The sequence below is a fragment of the Struthio camelus genome, chromosome 3, assembly GCF_040807025.1.
Source record: "Struthio camelus isolate bStrCam1 chromosome 3, bStrCam1.hap1, whole genome shotgun sequence".
Taxonomy (NCBI): Eukaryota; Metazoa; Chordata; class Aves; order Struthioniformes; family Struthionidae; genus Struthio; species Struthio camelus.
This window is the reverse complement of record NC_090944.1, coordinates 3,870,851-3,888,682: the sequence shown is the minus strand read 5'-3', so window position 1 is coordinate 3,888,682 and position 17,832 is coordinate 3,870,851. Positions and strand designations below refer to the sequence as shown.

Below are 17,832 nucleotides of genomic sequence, written 5' to 3'. Positions count from 1 at the left end.
AGCCAAGGACACAGTACAGTCTACCTAGAAAGGCATGTTCAAAGGAGGCTGCACAACACTGCACGCTTCTCCCACTCATGTGCAATCCCCAGCCCTCACTGCCTCTATCCCGCCAGCTTTCATGGCTGCTGCGCAAGGCAGATGAGAACAGACAGATGACAACAGATAAACCTTTAATGTGGAAGAGGAAAGCAGGAAGGAAGGGCAGTGTCAAAGGGGAAAATGAACCCTGCTCAGAATGACTGACAGAGAACGAGGAGGCATACAAGGACACCCCCCCCCAACAGCTCTGCTACTACAGCAAGCCCAGGCAGAAGCTGCTCAGAGTCATCGCCAAGCTCAGCAGCACCTGGCCTCATCTTTCTCATGATACAAAGGCTAGTCTTCCAACAGAAGCCAGACTCTCTATTTTTCCCACCTAATGGAGTCTGCATGAACAGGACAACCACCCCCTCTCCTCTGAATTCACGACCTATGGAGAGCAGGGGAAGCAGGCAGCGCTGGGAACTCAGTGCTATCTGCTGCTACCCTTCTTTACTCCACTGCCCATTTAGTCCATAGGGTGGCCCTTTGCTGAGCCCCTACGCAGAGGCTCCTAACCTTCTCCCTCTGCCCATTCCCATCTCAGTCTTCATGACTGAGCTGGCCAATCATGGCTCCTCAGGGAAACACTCACCAGCCCTGCTTACCAGGGACTGCCAGAGAGCCTGCAGGGTGGACAAGGTCACCCTTGGACAGCAGGTCCCAGCTCACTCATGTTCACAGCCCATAGTACTCTTGGTATGAAATTGGCCTCACCCAGCTTGAGGCATCTGCAATGCCCCATCTGAGCTACTGTCCCCCAGACTCCTTGAGAGAAAAACACACTCAGGGCACACTTCATCTCAGGACAGTATCTAAAATAGGTCAGAGAACTGGCCCTGAAAGGCATAGTTTTCTCTACTGCCCATTCTAGAAAACCAGAACACAGACTACACTTCCAGATTACACTTTTTTTTTTTCTTAAAAAAGATCACTCTTCAGCTTTACACTGAAGATAAAAGCAGTCAGGTTAGATGGATCCCAAACATCTTGCCTAGTGGACTCTTCCCTGGCAAAACTGGGGCAAAAGGAGGCCTCCATAAAGCCTCCCTCATGGTGACGAGGGAAAACCCTGCAAATGCGATATTAACGTATCTGTGCCTTGGTGTTCTCAATAGACTTTGAGCACACAGCCTTGCAGCTCTCTAAACGCATGGGCAAGGGGATGCGACTACTAACTTCTGAAGGCACAAAAATGCCTTCAGTCAATAACACAGATCCTAGTCACTAATCTCATTACTTCCACACAGCCTTCCTTCCAGCAGGGATGAGCTGGAGGCTGCCACAATGCCACACTCGGACTGGGAGTCCCCTGGCATTTGCAGCCTGATATGTCAGCCCAACACAATCCATACCAGGTCTGCATTCACAAAAATTGATCCCGCCTGGAGATATGCAACACAGCACGAGTATCTGACTGAGCAGAAGAGCAATTGCATGCTCGGAATTGGGTGCCCAAGCACCAAAAGGAACTCTGGTCCTACCCTTCCCTGCCCCGTTTCCTCCCTTGCTTGCAAACAGCTCACCCTCAGCAGTCTCCATTCCCTCCTCCTCCTCTGCTTCTGCTGCGGCTGCTTCCTGCTGCCAAAGTTGCTGGGGGAGAAACAAAATGAACAACGAGTGGCCAGTTGCACTGAGCTCTCTGTGCTCATTGAAAGTGCCTAGCTTAGGGGTCGCAGCTCTCCCTTTCTCCTTTGAGCAGGGAGCTAGGATCTAGCCAAACTGGAGAAATCAAAGTTGTTCAACACAGTCTTCAACAGTGACGCTGCTAAATAACTGTGCTCTGAATACAAATGAGACACAAAATAAGTACACTCAAGGAAAAGAAACCCTGCTCAGGTGAAAGCCTGGTTGACAGTCAGGCAGGGCTGGCGAGAAAAGCAGCATGGCCCCAAGCCTTTGGCCACAAGGCTGCCCCGGTCTCTGCAAGAACAGCCTATTAGACAGCTAAAGCACTTTTACCTCTCTCTTGCACTTGTTTAAATTGTGTGTCCATCCAGGAAGCTGGACAGAGCCCAGGCAAGTGGGGATGGCTCTAGGGTATCCAAAGAGCAGTTCCCAAGGCCAGGGATGTTGCCAGTGCAAAGAGCCTTTAGTTTTAGGTGGTTCTGTGTAACAGCGGAGGATCAGGCCCCACAGGAGAAAAGAAACACCCTCTCCCTCACTGTACAATTTTTCAGCACTGGTATGTGAGCAGGAATTCTCACAAAGGCAGGGCTCAGCCATGAGCAGGACTGTGTGCGAGGGAGAGTCTCTCGCAGGGGATGGGGCAGGAGGACGTGTCTATGTTTGCATGGCATCCTTGTGCACTTGGGCAGTTCGCAGCTGAGACACTGGGAAGACGACTGGGCTGGTACCAGAAAGGGAAACGGAATGAGCACCTGGCTGGTGCAAGCCCACGTGCCCCTTACCAGCTCGGCAACGATCAGGGAGGCAATAGGCAGAAACAGCAGCTGATCGCTGCTTTTCTACCACCCCGTTTTTCACACTGGGGATGGGGACTTCAATACACATACTTCCCCTCCTTCCTTAGGCCAGTGGTCCCAGCCTTAGTGCTGGGAATGGGCACTGTTTGCATTTCAAAAGCAGTCCACTGCTGTGCTGTCCCAACAGATGTTGGGACTGTGCTGTTCTGCTGGAAATAGCCCAGACCTTGCAGGCAGGGAACATCTTCCTGCACCCCTCCACTGCTCTGCACCCACTCTCCTCCAATGTCTCCATTGAAGCAAAATACTTGGACCACCAGTCCAGCATGCTCTCATCCGGCTCCTCCTCTTCTCCTTCCTCTCCTCCTCCTTTCTTCTTCTTCTTCCTTTTCTCCTTCTCTTCCTCAGACTGCAGGAACAAAGGAAGCAAAGACAGAGAAGAGGAGGGATCAGATGGAAGCAAGATGTCTCTCAAAGGGCCAAGGTGATAGGTAAACCCCTTGAGAAGGCAGAACCCTCCTGGCTGGGCTGTATCATTAGCACCTGCCACCTTTTACAACCAGAGAAACTGAGGCTCCGAGTAGCAAAGGGAGCTGCCCAAGGCTCCAGAGAGACAGTGTCAGAGTCCTAAACCAGAGATGTCCTCATCCCTTTTCCACCATCCCTTTCACTCATGCATTTCCCAGGCTGAAGCACCTGAAGCTTACATGGTACCAGGCCCCCCTGTCCCAGCAAGGTATCCTGAGCCCGCTCAGTGCGTCACCATTAAGCCTTTGGGAGGTGGTACCACAACCACATAGTTGTGGTGGGAATAATCATCATGCACACTCGCAGGGTGCTGCCTCTCCTGCTCCTCCCAGCCCAACTATGCTCCAAAGTGCTCACCAAAAAGTATTCCCAAATTTGCAGGGACCAAGCCAGTGCTATAGCTACAGTCTAAACAACATAGCTCTGTCTTTGCCTTGGCATGAAGGGGCCCAGGTCCCTGCTTGCTCGGGGAGGGGTGTGGAGGACGCATGAGGGCGGCTGGTGCCATGGTGGCCACTGCCTTGCTTGCTGGGTCAGGGCCCTCCTGTGTCTGTGCTGTGCAGCCCAGCCCAGCTCCACTCACGCCCAGCAGCCAGAGGACAAGCAAGGCACAGGATGGTTCACTGAAAGCCACACAGAAGGTAGGATAGGCTGCGGAGGGGTAGAAGCACACATGCAAGGCAGATCCGTCACTTACCACCTCCACCTTCACCACTGCATCCGAGTTCTGCCGCCAGGGCTAAAAGGGAACAGGGAGAGGGAACAGCAGGCTAGTGGGCAACTGCACCGCCAAAAGGCAGCAGAGTACAAATGCACACAGACACACAGGTGCACAGTGAGCTGCGAGAAGTCACAAACAGCTCCCCACGGTTGCAGGAAGCAAAGGCCTGGCTGGGAAGCTCTGCATACAAGGGAGACGTCTGCTGGGATACATCAAACCCATCTCCTCTCGGGAGAGCTCTGCTAATGAAGAACCCCAATCCCAAACAATGAGAGCACGGGCCTGGAAAGATACCTGGGCCTTCAGTATGGATAAAGACTGCTTTGCTCCCTTGGAGCTTCTTTTTGTCTAGCTAAGGAGGCTTGCAAGTGTTTGTGGTACATTTCCCGAAGCCAACAAGCATGTGCATGCCAGGGCTTTTCACACATGCACACGTGCTCTGGGGGTCCTCTTGAACACAGCTGGGCCAACAGACTCCTTGTGAATGCAAATGCAAGTGACAAGAGTTTTTTGTGCACCTGCTAGGAACTCTAGGTAGAGGTGCATTTGTAAATCCACCAAGGACTTGTGGGTTGTACGGGTGTGTGTGTGTTTATGCACATGTGCATCTGTGCAGAAGTGGCTTTGTATGTGCTGTGGTCTTTCTGTAAATGTGCCCATGAGGGGCCATGGATATGCATGCACATTTGGAGCCCGCAATGTGCCCATAGGCACATGCATGCACACATGCTGCTTGCCTGCAGAGGAGGACATGTCCCTACAAAGGGCTTCCTGTAGAGACACAGGCATTTCTTTTGGTAGAGAGCGCTCTGGAGTAGACAGCTACAGGAGGGTGCTCCAATTTCCATTCTGGGCAAGAAAACGGTGACAGGCTTATTCAACACGTGAGCAAAGTCTGACTCCTCGGGGACACATTGCTTGTCCCATGTGCAGACTGCTGATTTTTCAGGGCAGACCCAGTAGGTCTAGAGGGCTCTGCCTGCATCAGGATGACTCTGTGTGCCCGGATCAGCCCTGTGCCACATGCATCTGAGGTGCATGCATCTCGAGTCTGCACCATTCACAGAACGATGGTTCAGACAGAGCAACACAGGGGCAGGGTTATGCTCATGGGGGCTCATTCCTATTTAACTGTCTTCACAGGAAAACATACCAATACCTCATTTTCTTAGCCCAGGACAGGCTGTCTTGGGGCAGCAAGCACCAGCTGAGTTCAGCCAGGACAGGACAGGACGTGACTGATTAGTGCAACTAACTATGACCCCAAGGCCTTTAATTCCAGGCATCAGTCCAACTACATGCCCAACAGCACAAGGTCGCCTCTGCTTGCGAGGGGATCACCCAGTTATTGACAATGCAGTGAAGACAGACATGCTAAAGTAGTGCCGACACACGGATACTCACAGCTTCCAGCTTCACCATGGTCTCCATCTTCTTGATGGGAACCTCAGGTTCCACCTTGACAACAAGCTCCCCCGTGGGGCAAGAGGGAGGACCTCTGATGGCCATTGCCAGAGAGCCATTGAGCAGTTCAACTGGACAGAGGACAGAGAAAGACAGACAACAAGAGAGAAAGGATAGTGCAGAGTGGAAACTGAGAGCTCAAGTGCGATCCTACAGGATTCGGACAGGAGTGGTGTGTGACCCTCTTGTTCAGAGAGGGACCAAAGCACGGAAATTAGTACACTGGTTGGGATTCAAACACTGGCCACCTCAGTGCCAGGAACACTGCTGGTCTTGCTGCTGTCCCCATGACTTTTCAGGTCTCCTTGCTATAAACGTCCACAGGGAAGGCACCTCCACCTAAGCAAGCCATCCCAGGCTCTCGTTATAATCGCCAGAGATCTAAGTAATTCAGTCTAGTCTAGAGCACAAGGCCCGTGCCCTGGACAGAAAAGCTACTTGCAATGACACAACAATGAGTCCAGCCCTCCAGGCTGCATTAAGTGTATTGACTATATCTCTTCCACGGGAGCCTGAGCTGTCTGTCCTGAGCAAATTCATCTCCCAGTCCTGAGGAACAGTTGGAGATTGTAGAGCCATGGAAACACAGCTGTGTTAGTGGTGAACCAGGCTTTCTTGTCTGACAGGTGTCAGGAAGAGTAGGCAGTTATCACAGTGAGACCCATGGATCAAACCAATCAAAAGGCAACGATGACCTCATGCCCCCACGGCATCCCCTTGATGTGAACCTTGAATCCTAATTCATTTAACAACCAAGCAGACAATGGCCCATAGTCCTTACAACCCACTACCCATCTCCCTTCTTTTCTGTATCGCTCACTTGTGTGCAGTGCCCCACCAATGACCCACACCAGCCTGTCCCTCTTGGCCCAAGCCTAGTACCTGTCATATTCCAATGGTGGGCCGCCTTCTCTGGTGGGCGACAGATGAACTTTCAGACGGAGCTGACAGCACGGGACCCCACTAGGGTATAACGCCCAAAAGCCCGGCACTCCACCACTCGGATGTGGAGGGGCGGGTGAAGCAGTTCATTCTCTGGGAGGTCCTGGAAGCAAAGGGGTCCTGGTTATCAAGGGCTGCATGTAGGCTACAGCATGTCTATTGTGGTGGTTGCCAGTAGGGACTCAAAGAGAGATCATGTTGGAGGAAGAGGTCTCATGTAACTCCAGCAGAGCTGGGCCTGGGAGCCATCACAGAAAGGGGATCCCCAACTAGGCTGGAGATCACTTCCTTTACTATCGTGGGCACACGGAAGCAAGGGGCCAGCAGCCACAATTTGAGCTCCAGCCAAGCCTGGATTTTGGCCAAGGGCTCAGAGGAAAGAGGCAACACTCACCACTCCCAACCGCTTGACTAAAGGGCTGAAGTTGGCGCTTTTCTTGTAGTTCTGGATGAGAGCTGACTGGACCCCCTTTCCAGTACACTCAATGTCCACGCGGGGCCGCTCCACCTGAGCCACGTTCACTCTCTTCAGGTCTCTGAGTCCCCAGAACAACATCTAGGGCAGCAGGAGGAGGAAAGGCATACAGGTGAGAAGAACTGCCCCCAACTGCTGCCAGACCTCTTTGCTGGAGCCAAAGGAGTTGGCTTTCCTCATCCCCTGGGAGCAAGGATCCCTCACGGCACACAAAATCACCTGGGCAGCAATGGAGCCCTCAAGCTTCTTTTCCTTCTCCATGCGGCTCTGGCATGCAGCATGCTCTCTCACTGACCCCACACAAACCACCCCATGACTCACCTGCAACAGCCTAACATCTCCTTTCCGATGCCCTCAGCACTCCTCTCCTAGCCCTCTTCTGCCCTCAGACTCCATAGAGCAGGACCACATCAGTTTAGTTTAGCTCATCTGCAGTGGCTCTTCATTCAGCACTGGCAGCATTTTGTCAGAAACAGGGAAATGACTGCCTCCTCCCCTTTCCTTTCTTGGGATAAGAGACCAACACCATGATTAAAAGTCCCCCTGAAACGAGCTTTTTCCACCTCCTGTCCCCCCATGGCCATATTCACACTGCGCACCAGAGGAATAGTATTTCTTTGACCAGATGAAAAAGTCTGCAAAACGTGGACGTAGGATCTCTTTAGAGCCCCTGGGGATCCGATCAGCAGCATCTCCTCCTAGCAGAGACACCTACAACAGCCGGGTGAGTCATGCACCAAATGTCACTGTCTCTATTGCCCACATCACCATTGTCTACCAAGTCAGCCTAGGGTGAGGAGCCCTGATGGATGTGTCACCATATCTCACTAGAGAGAAGCAGCAGGCATCCTGTCCTTGATGTCCAAGATAGGTCAAATGAGCTTCAGGCTACCAATCTTGGGTTTTTCCCCTCCCACCGATACTAAGGGAGAGTCAGCGTGACTACTTCAGGTGTAGGTGTACACCCCTAATGTGCATTCCTCTGAATTTCAGACCAAGTGCCCTCTACTGCAGCTCCTAGGCTTGCTATGGTGCCCACAGTTAAGAAAGAAAGCAAGTACTAATCCAGTCATCCTGCTTTTTTTTTTAGGGCTGCTGCAGCTTAACTCCCTGTGCAGCTAGTACAGGCAGGTCCTTGCAATCCAAACATCTGGCTGTAGGTGCTTAACTTGTCATCAGAACCTCTAAGATCCCTCCTGGCCTTCAAACACCCACTGACAGAGTCTTCTGCCTTACATCACCCTCGCCTAACAGATGGAGCCCTCATAATGGGATCTGGTCGAGGCCATGACAACACAGTACCTTCTGCTGTGTAGCCATCTGGCTGCGCAGCATTCAAGTCTGGTGCCCCAAGACGAACTCCTCTGCTGTCAACGCATTTGCCTCCACTCTGTATTTACTCAGCACCAGACGAATCCCCAGTGGCACTGGCAGGATGGGACCCCTGTCAATGCCTGTGGGCCCATCGACACGAGGCAGGTCTGACTTGCCCCCAGCTCCAATCTGGAAGAGATGCATCACGGATTAAGGTCTGCTTTTTTGAACTGGGGGAACCGGCACACCCTGCTCTCCCGCACTGGGTCTGTAGAGTCTTAGATGATTCAGCAATCCACTGACTGTACAGTACAGGCACTTTGGGAAAAGGTGTTCATAGGAGCAGAAGAGGTGGTGCTATGCTTCCACACAGGGCACATTCAGCAGCAAAGCAAACTTCCAAGCCCACCCACTAGTGCAGCTGACAGGCTGATACGGACAGGCTTTGGCCAGCTCAAAGCCTGAGCAAAGCCAGCAGGTCTCTACTCCACCACCTTCAACCACTCCAGGCATCTCCTGCTCTGTCTAGTCAATGGAAAGAGAGGGATACCTACAGAGAGAGATTAGCCCCCACCCTGAGCTCCTTGTCAAAGATGCTTAGCATACACCATCTTCCTCTATGAGAACTCACACCCCTTTTACCTGGGACCTTCCCATTGACATCTCTTGAGAGAACCAAGACTCCCAATGACAGCTTCCATAGCCCAGGGATGTTGCAGAGAGTTTGTGCTGCTGCAACGCTTTAGTAGGGTTCTCTGCCAGAAAGAAGCTGGCATTCACTGCACACCAGCATAACTCTGCAGGAGCTGCCCTCACACTGAGCTGCGAGTAGCTATACTACACCCTGCTAGCTTTTCTAGGATGCATGAACTAACCACTCTTTGCAGCACCTCAGAAACAGAAGCGTGGATTAAACGCGGTTCTCCCCCACACCCCCTCCCGCTCTCTTCCCTCCCTCGGTCTGGGATGGCTCTGTCCAGCTGCTACCTGCAGTAGCTCAAAGGCAGCCAGCAGGTCGCCTGCTGTGGAGTTGCCCCGGTATATCTGGTAGCACTCCAGCTGCGGAGGGAACCGTGGAGGGCAGTACTGTTCATCTGACATCTTCACCCCAGGTTGGGCAAAGGTGCGGCCCATCAAGTCAGCTTTGCCCTGGCCAGGCAAAGACAGCACTCGGGTTTTTAGCATCGGGCTTCTTGTCTGCCTTGAGAGACCAACCAAAGGTCTCCACAGTTAGCCCCACAGCACTCCCCAGTATGGGCAGAACAGGATCAGTCTGCTGCACGTACGTGACCAAAGCTCAGTGTCACCTTTCACTGGTGCCTTTCCATCCACGAGGCCTTTCCTAATGCACCAACATCTTTAAGGAAGGTGAAGGAGGTGGCCCAGGGTTGGGGCAGCAATGAGGCCAGGACTGAGCACTGCTCTACAGGGAGAGACTACAGTAATATATCCTTGCCTCCAGCCTCACCTGAACTCTTGCTTCTGGCTCCAAACATAAGACACCAACGAGTGCAAGAGATCAATTAGCAGCAGAGGCTCCTAGTTTCTTCTGTGCCCTGGGAAACAGGGAGGAAACATCTTCCACAGGTCAGGAAAAACACTTCTTCTCACATCTGCTGCACCAGCTGCCTTGCCAGGAGTGATCTCAGTACCTGAATCAGAAATGCTTTCCTCTGCTGAGATTCATCTTACCACTGGGTCCTGCTCATAGATCTCAATGACAACTATGGGAGGGTCGTCCCGCATTTCGTGAGCTTCTCCATATAGCTCCACATTGTCAAAGACCAGCAGCTGGTCCCAGCTTGGGCAAAGGCTTTCATTGAGAACCTGGAGGAACAGAAACAGCATTTACCACTACAGCTAGGAGTAGCAGCCAGGGCCTAAGGCTCTGAACAACGGGAGCAGAGAGGATACTGATCTCAGTTTTCCTGCACCAGGACTTTTGCAGCGCTGCGAGCAGCGGGGAGGTTACTTTGAAAATATGAGGGGATTTATCTTGGGTCACATTGCATGTCCACAACATAAAGGCTCCCTTACTTCATGGTAGGCACCCCAGGATCCCTGACTAGGGAGGGGAGAGAAAAGAAATCTCTTTATGGCACCGCTTGTCTCTTCCTAAGGTGTATGGCTAAAATAGATGAGATGTATTTTGTCTTGTAAAGGTCCTTTTCTCCCCACTGCTTATTCAGAGAATTGAGGCAGCTCTGATGCAGATGCTGGACACTGTGGCAGTCTGCAGTCTATTGGGTATTAATGCTATTGACAAGCAGTGCTTTGGATCACAGATATTTACTGGATCATACTGTGAAGGCACCTGGGGCTAAACCCATTAGAGGGTTGATGGCTTATGGGGCAAGAGACAGGAAAGAGCCACATTAGGATCTGAAGCCTGATCCAAAGGAAGGGGAATTACAGGTCTAACTCGCTTGGCAGATCTTGACCCAAGATACTTGCAGCTCCCAGAGTTCACCCCTTGCTCTGATGGTCTAATTTTCTCTGCCTGAGCATCTGCTTCCTTCTGTCAAATCAGGACAAAACAGTACCCTGCAAAGGGGCAGCCACAGGGATGACCCCATTTCCGTGAATGACCCCAGGCCTGGCCTGTCTGAGCCAGGCCACAGGCTGCAACTTCAGTGCTGGCAGCACTGGTAGGCTGGCGCTTGCTCTGCAGGCAAGTGAGCCATAGCGCATCTCCCATGGACTCTCCCAGGAAAAAACAGCAGGCAGGCACAAATTATCCCCAGCTTCCACGAGGTTTGCTAAAGCTCGGCAGCCTTCAGCACAGGAAGAGATGGCACAGAAACACCTCCTGCTTCCTGTAGGGTCCAGTTTCTCTTCACCAGGCAGCTGAAAGCTCAGTCACACAGAAACGGGGTGGCTGTGTGCTTGTGCCCAGGGACATGCAGTGAAAGGGCTGTTGGACTTGCCTGCAGCTGGGGAAGAGACTTCCAGCAGGCAACCTTGCACTCAAAGGAAGCTCGAGATAGATAGTCAGGCCCCAGTGCTATGGCTGCTTTCGCACCCCAGGACCCCACGGTCAACCTGATCCATGATTCTGCAGGAGTCAGGAGACCCAGCCCCATGGCAGGGCAGCAGGATGGACAGATGAGAGGACAAGTACCACATTCAACCCCAGGGATTGCCCACTCCTCCAGGTCAGGAAATAGTGTTCACCTCGGTGCATTGGCTCTGGGGGAGGAAGACGACTCGGGCAAAGGGAGCCAAAAGGCCACTACTGTCAGCAGCAAACAAACTCCTGGCCTGGTACATGTGGGCTCGCAGCTCAAACACCTGCTTCTCTGTGACAGAGAGAGGGGGAAGTGAGACAGCTTGGGATGCATCCCTGGAGCTTAGCCATGGAGAACTCCAGATTGGAAGGCTGAAGATTTTCCCTTTCTCTTAGTTCAGTGCCCACGAGGACTGTAGGGCAGGTACCCTGCACTTCCATTCCCTACAATGGAAGCAGTTCCCTCTCTGGACATCTCCTATCATGCCTTAGAGCCTGCTTTATTTTCTGCTGTGGCAAACCAAAGCAGAGGAAAGAGTTACTTTATAAAGGGCTATTTCACCAAGCCTAGGAGCCTCGCCCATATTGGCAAATGAGAACAGCAAGTGCCAAACTACAACTTCCACGTGGACCAATAACCCCAAATGGCTGCAGCCATACAGACCCAGGTAGAAACTGCACGAATTTCAGAGGAACTGCAATTTTCTGCAGGAAGGAACAAGAGATTTTGCAGAAATAACATCTTTTTGGAAATTTTGTGAGCAGCTCTAACATATTCGGCTATTAACTGTCACCCATGAGGTGGAGTGAAGCAAGAGTACACCGCAGTGATAATAATTAGATGGCTTCATCTGAAAGCTCTCCAAAGAGCTACTTACTCAACATTTTTCTCTACTTAGCAAAAATCAGAGATGGCTGCAGGCTGCTCACTTCAATATTGGGTGGACATTTGCCACCTTCTGGGGGCTGCTCCCCTGGGGAATTGCACAGCCTTGTCACGGCTCAAGGCAGGCAAAACCATCCTCTAGCTCAACTGCAAGAGGACCCAGTTCTGTTACTGTCTGGGAAGGGCTCTTCAACTTATATTAATGCTCATCCTTCCCAATCCAGGAGCGTATAGGCAAACCTGGGAGGCACGGGGCAGTTTATAGACAGACTATGCAAAGTTGCCAGATGGTGAAAAGTATACTGGTGACCTATTTCAGGCCAGGGCCCTGCCTCAGGCCCTGGGCCAGGCTGGGAAACGCCCCCACCTCAAGGGGTCCCTCCAACCAGCTCCAGGGATGCCCTGTCCAGGGCTAAGCCTGGCCTCACCTGCGGACGGGTTAGGGCTGGGCATTTTGGCTTGGGCTCACAGTGCACCAGGATGGACAGACAGGGCTCAGTTCCCACCACAGACTGGTTAATTAGCACACTAGATATAGCTGGTGTAGTCAGTGGAGGGAAGTGGTCATGCTGCCTTGGCTGAGCACTTCTATTAGGTGGTCTGAAGAGAGGTTTAAGCACCTGTCTTGACACAGGAGGAGCATACAGGTCCTTTAGAAAAGGAGCAGAGTCTAACAAAGGTCTTGTCTTCTTGGACTGGCTCCTTGCAGAAGACCTGTCTCACCAGGGAACTCTCCTGCACGCAGGATTTGCCCATAAGCTGACCCAGCTAACAGGCACTCTCCCTGTGGAGGGCAACTCACCTCATCAGCTAACAACCAGAGTTTCTGGAGGAAGTTTTGCACCAGCTTCACCTTGTCTTTCATGGTGGTGTTCTTCACCTGCGAGCGCAGAGTCGTGGCTTGCTGACCCATGTTTTCCTGTGATTAAAAGGGAGCCCAGGACACATTGTGAATGAGAGCACAATGGAGCACAGAGAAGGCAAAAGCAGCAGACAGGTCTCCCCGCGTTCAGGAAGGCGTGGTGAGGACACAAATGCCTTAGTCCTGCCATGTGCATCCAGATAATGGTACTTCTGGCGCCCCTTTGTTAACCTCAGCAGGATATAGGAAGGGTCCACAGCACAGAGGTTTCTGCCCCAGCAGGACGTGCCATGGGACAGAGAGGTGTCAGTTGTGCTTATGGCATTTTGCAGTGGCTTCAAGCCTTGTCTTAAGCATGGTCTCTCCCCTTTCCCTGACTCCACTACAAATCAGCATCTGGCAGTTCAGAAGAGGGGACATAGAGGCTTCCACAGGTCACATTCATCACTCTGTTGTATGCAGCTGGCTAATGAAGCTTCATTGCGTCAGCTGGATAAACCACTTGGTCTTTGTACAGCTCCTTTCCAATACGTTGGCCTACCAGCTCCAAATACCCAGGCTAGAGCTAGCCCTGCAGCATCTATACTCGGCAGAGTCCCCTACATTCCTGCTTTCCCCTCTCCTGAACTCTTTGACAATAAAGTGACTCCTTTTCTGCACTCCGAGATTTCTTCCCAATGAAAAGCAGAGCGTGATGGAGGGGACGTAGTGGTGTGGACCCAAGGGTCATGTGGGACCTGTGCAAGACAGGAAGTGCTCTTGGGTCCCCCTCTTTAGCAATAAACCTCAAACCACCAATCCGCAGAGACTGGAAGTCAAGACCCCTAAGGACCAAGGTTCCCCACCGCATTGATGGGGTCCAGCCCCATTCCTGAATCTTCCTCCCCAGCTGAATCACACTTACCAGCTCCCTCATGCAGGACTCGAGTCTTTCTCGATCCAGCCTCGTGCGGGAAGAGTGGTGCCGGTCCTTGTCAGCTAAGGTCACAAAGCGCCTGATGGAAAAGCTCGTCAGCATGAATCCTGCGAGAGCCTGCTGGCTCTCTGCAAGCAGCCTTGCCAGGCTGGATCTCTGCTAGCAGTAGGGCACTTGCCTACACAGAAGCACCCTTGTTCTTTCAGTGTGCGCTGCAATCGCAGCCAAGTGGCCTATTTACACCCAGCACTCAATGACGTGCATGAGGAGAAGGTGCTGCTCAGGCACTAGTCTGTGGAGGCCACAAGACTGAGTCTGTGTGGCTTTCATCACTGGCTGGGGGTCTTTGGAATTCAGAGGCGAGTATCACCTTGCCCATGCTCCAAGGCAGAAGGCAATCAATATGGTGGTGTGCTAAGCCAAGAAAATGATTGCCTATCATCTCGGAGCATAACGCAAGGGGAGCTCATGCTCTCAGTCCCATGATCTTGCCCATATCCCGGCTGAGAGCACAGGTCTGTGGTGGGCAGCTTTTGCTAGTCTTTTACTCACAAGCACCCACTGCTCAGCTCCTCCAGGACCCCTCGGAGCCAGCGCTCCAGCTGTGGCTTCTCCGTCTTGATCATTTCCTGCACATCACTGAGGCCTTCCTCCTGGAATGGCAATGGGGGGGGGGAAGCAGTGAAGGGGGCAGTGGAGCAGAGCCCCACAGCAGGCTGAGGTTTAGCACCACAGCCACTCCATGAAGAGCAGCCCTGGCACTGCCAATAGCACACACCTGCTTCTTCCCCAGGCTTTCCTGCCTCAGAGCTCAGCTCTGGCACATGTTTGGCTGGGGGAGGCTGGCTTCAGTTGATGTGAATTTCACCTCTCTCCACCTGCAGGCATCACAAAGGCTCCTCAGCAATCAGTTCAGGCTACAAAGGAGGCTCTGCCACAAAAGGGGCTCACTCCAGGAGTCCAGGCAGGTAAAGTCTCCCACCTTCCTTCAGCCTTCCGGGGGACACTCTGGGTCTGACCCACACCAAAATTCATTCAACCCCCAGGGTTTGGCCATTCATTCTGTGGAGTGTTTAGTAGGCCTGTGCAGGCCTTCTTCTCAAAGTATGGCACGTGGAAGCAGTTCCTGCAACAGGAAGCAGAAGGATGTTCTGTGGTAGGACCACTCCCAGACAGGAATGGCCATTGCCCCCCACCTCTCCCAGCATGTCAGAGTGCTGGGATGGGGAAATGGATATACATGAAGTCAGGCCAAGAGGAAAGGCGCTGGGAGTAGCATATATGAATTGCACGTTCAAGGACAGAGACTCCATCTCTCCTAGCACCCTTCCGCATCTGGAGTACTGTGTCCACATCTGGGCTCCCCAATACAAGAGAGACATGGAGCTCCTGGAGTGAGTCCAGCAAAGGGCCACTACGATGATGAAGGGACTGGAGCATCTCCCCTAGGAGGAAAGGCTGAGGGAGCTATTACTCTTCAGCCTGCAGAAGAAAAAATTGAGGGGGAATCTCATCAATGTGGACAAGTATCTGAAGGGAGGGCGTCAAGAGGAGGAGGCCAGACTCTTCTGCGTGGTGCCCAGCGACAGGGCGAGAGGCAATGGGCACAAACTGAGGCACAGGAACTTCCATATGAATAGGAGGAAAAACTTGTTGACTGTGAGGGTGACAGAGCACGGGACCAGGTTGCCCAGACAGACTGCAGAGTCTCCTTCCTTGGAGATATTCAAAAGCATCTGGACACAGTCCTGAGCAAAATGTTGTAGGTGACCCTGGTTGAGCGGAGGTGGGGGTTGGACTAGATGATCCCCAGAGGTCCCTTCCAACCACAACCATTCTGTGATTCCTAGCACCAGACCGGTCCCCACCCAAGTCCACAGCTAGGCCAGCCATGCCTGGGGGAAACTTTCCCCTCCCAGCCAAGGCCCACCCAAACTGCCCCCAGGCATGCCCTGCCTGGGTTAACCCCTGTCTCTGCCCAGGGAGGGTTGAGGCTGCATGCATTGGCCAGGTGCTCCAGTGTGACAGCGCGTGCAGGCAGACACCATGAGCGAGCACAAGTGAAACCAAAGCACTAACACCCTATTCTGAAAGCCAGCGAGCATTTCTTATAGACCCCCCTGGCCTTCACAACAGGCAGAGGTCTCTGCTGTTTGCAGAGCTGCCAGATTTCCATTCGTCTGTGGGATGGACGTGGCATGGAGAGACAATAGTCATGGCACAGAAAAGGGGGGGGAAGAGCCAGGATCGCAGGCATGCCCTGCAGAACAGGTTCATGCTTCTGGTTTGCCCAAGGCAGCCTGAGCATCCGCTGTGAGCCAGGATTCACCCTGGATAAAGCCACTGCAGATCCTGCTGCAACTGGAATCACCCTTAGGTTACAAAACAGCTTCACTTCATCTTGTGAAGCTGTCTGGGTTATTTTTAGCCAGATGATGTCAGCAGAGTCCCACAGTTGATGGGGAAACTCCCTGTGCTCTGATAAGGCAGTAGGAAAAGCAAAGCCCAGGGGAATACGCTCTGTAAAACATCTGTGCTTTCCATCTCCCTTCTGCATTCACCTTCCCAATGGGCTGCTTAACAAGTGCAGCAACCCCAGGCAGACAGTTCTATCTAGAATGCAAACAGCCTTGATTCAGGTTAGTCTCTTCCATTTCCCAGTTGAATTAAGTCAGTCAGTTAATTTTGATTAGCAACATCTATCTGCTGGTATAATAGTTACAATAATCCACTTCCAATACATCTCCTCAGGTTAAATCCGATTAGCCTTCCTGAGTACAAGTCCTTTGTATTCAAATCTTGGCCAGGGATGGCGTGCAGCCTAGACACACCAAGACCCGGGTCCTGATCCCATTTGCTTCTGGGCTTTCTGAAAAGCCTTCTGAAGCTCCAGGTGCTTGCGGTAGTGATAGGCGCCACACAGGCAAGTGTGGGACTCAGGATGGTGCAGCCCCTAGAAGAGGGGTTTGCTCTAGGGTGCTCCCCAAGAGTTTAGGAACCCCGGGTGCACCACGGCCAGAGCCACCACACTGTGGGGGTGCCGTAGCCTCATGAGTGCACAGCATGAGTGCAGAGCAAACCTAGTCAGCAAAGGAGAAGGGACACCGCAGACTCACACTCTAAGCATCTGGATACCTTGGAATTGCGCACTGATAGCTGCTGACTGTGCGCACTGATAGCTGCTGACTGTGCGCACTGATAGCTGTTAAACGTGCAACTGTTAAACATGCACACTGATAGCTGCTGAATGTACTGATAAGCATCCTGTTGACCATCCTGTTGGCATCCCTACTGTTATCACCTAAGACCATCCGTTCCATTGTCCAGCTATGGTCTGGCACTGATCAATGAACTAAGCCCGGGAAGGATAAAAGACAGTAAGCCACATACCTCTGTGTGGACTCGGACTCACCGTCAGCTGGCCTGCGGACCCCACAACCCACCCATCAGCGGGGACGCCCCTGATGCCAACTGCCAGAGAGAACCTGAATCCTCTTGGCGCAGCTCGAGCGTGGTGAGAACAAGCCGGGGAAAACTATACCGCAGGGCTGGCCCATAAGGACAAGGAAAGGGCGAGAGCGGTCATTATACCGTGCATCCGAGAGTAGTCATTGTACTGGGCTTCCGTGGCTTAACCATAGAGCTCTGATACGTGGGGGTTTTGGATTCCTTACTATACTACTTAGCCTTGTTATACTTGTAGATTGTCTGCTGGTCATGGTTTAGTGTTGTCCAGTGTCCGTCATACGTGCAGACCCGCTTAGATCTAATACATTCTTACATCTGACAAAGAACCATCTCCAGTTCAGTGCAACTAACCCCAGAATACAAAAGAATCCCGGACGCCCCACTAGTGGCACGTCACAGGTAGAAAGCATCGAGTAGACTCACATTTGCAGCTGTCTGGATCACCTGTCTGTTAGGGTAATTTCTACCTGCACATCGCAAAGAATTGCCTCAATTCTACAGAGGGAGAACCTGAAGCAGAGAGAACAGAACTCATCTGCCCAGTGAAACTCACCAGTTTTGGCAGTCCCAGGAATAGGATCTACTTTCCCCATATCCTGATTCTCTGACACTGACACACGAGAACGAGGCATGCCAATAGTTAGAGGGAATGGGAATAGACAGACTGACCAAAAGAGAGAGAGAAGCTACAAATCTAGACACTGAAAGGATTAAGACTTTTACCCCAAACTCCTGCTAACCC

General features: G+C 52.3%; 1 protein-coding gene across 1 annotated transcript in view; it reads right to left on the bottom strand.

Annotated features, from left to right (window-relative positions):
- The window catches only part of LOC138066509 (otoferlin-like), a 46,524-nt gene that overhangs the window by 15,244 nt on the left and 13,448 nt on the right, over window positions 1–17,832 (bottom strand). Inside the window, 14 exon segments of the mRNA XM_068936378.1 lie at window positions 1,608–1,674; window positions 2,770–2,916; window positions 3,733–3,762; window positions 5,161–5,291; window positions 6,103–6,265; window positions 6,557–6,718; window positions 8,021–8,140; window positions 8,939–9,100; window positions 9,644–9,778; window positions 11,126–11,263; window positions 12,647–12,763; window positions 13,611–13,701; window positions 14,175–14,275; window positions 17,558–17,700. Coding sequence (XP_068792479.1) covers window positions 1,608–1,674; window positions 2,770–2,916; window positions 3,733–3,762; window positions 5,161–5,291; window positions 6,103–6,265; window positions 6,557–6,718; window positions 8,021–8,140; window positions 8,939–9,100; window positions 9,644–9,778; window positions 11,126–11,263; window positions 12,647–12,763; window positions 13,611–13,701; window positions 14,175–14,275; window positions 17,558–17,700 — 1,707 coding nt within the window.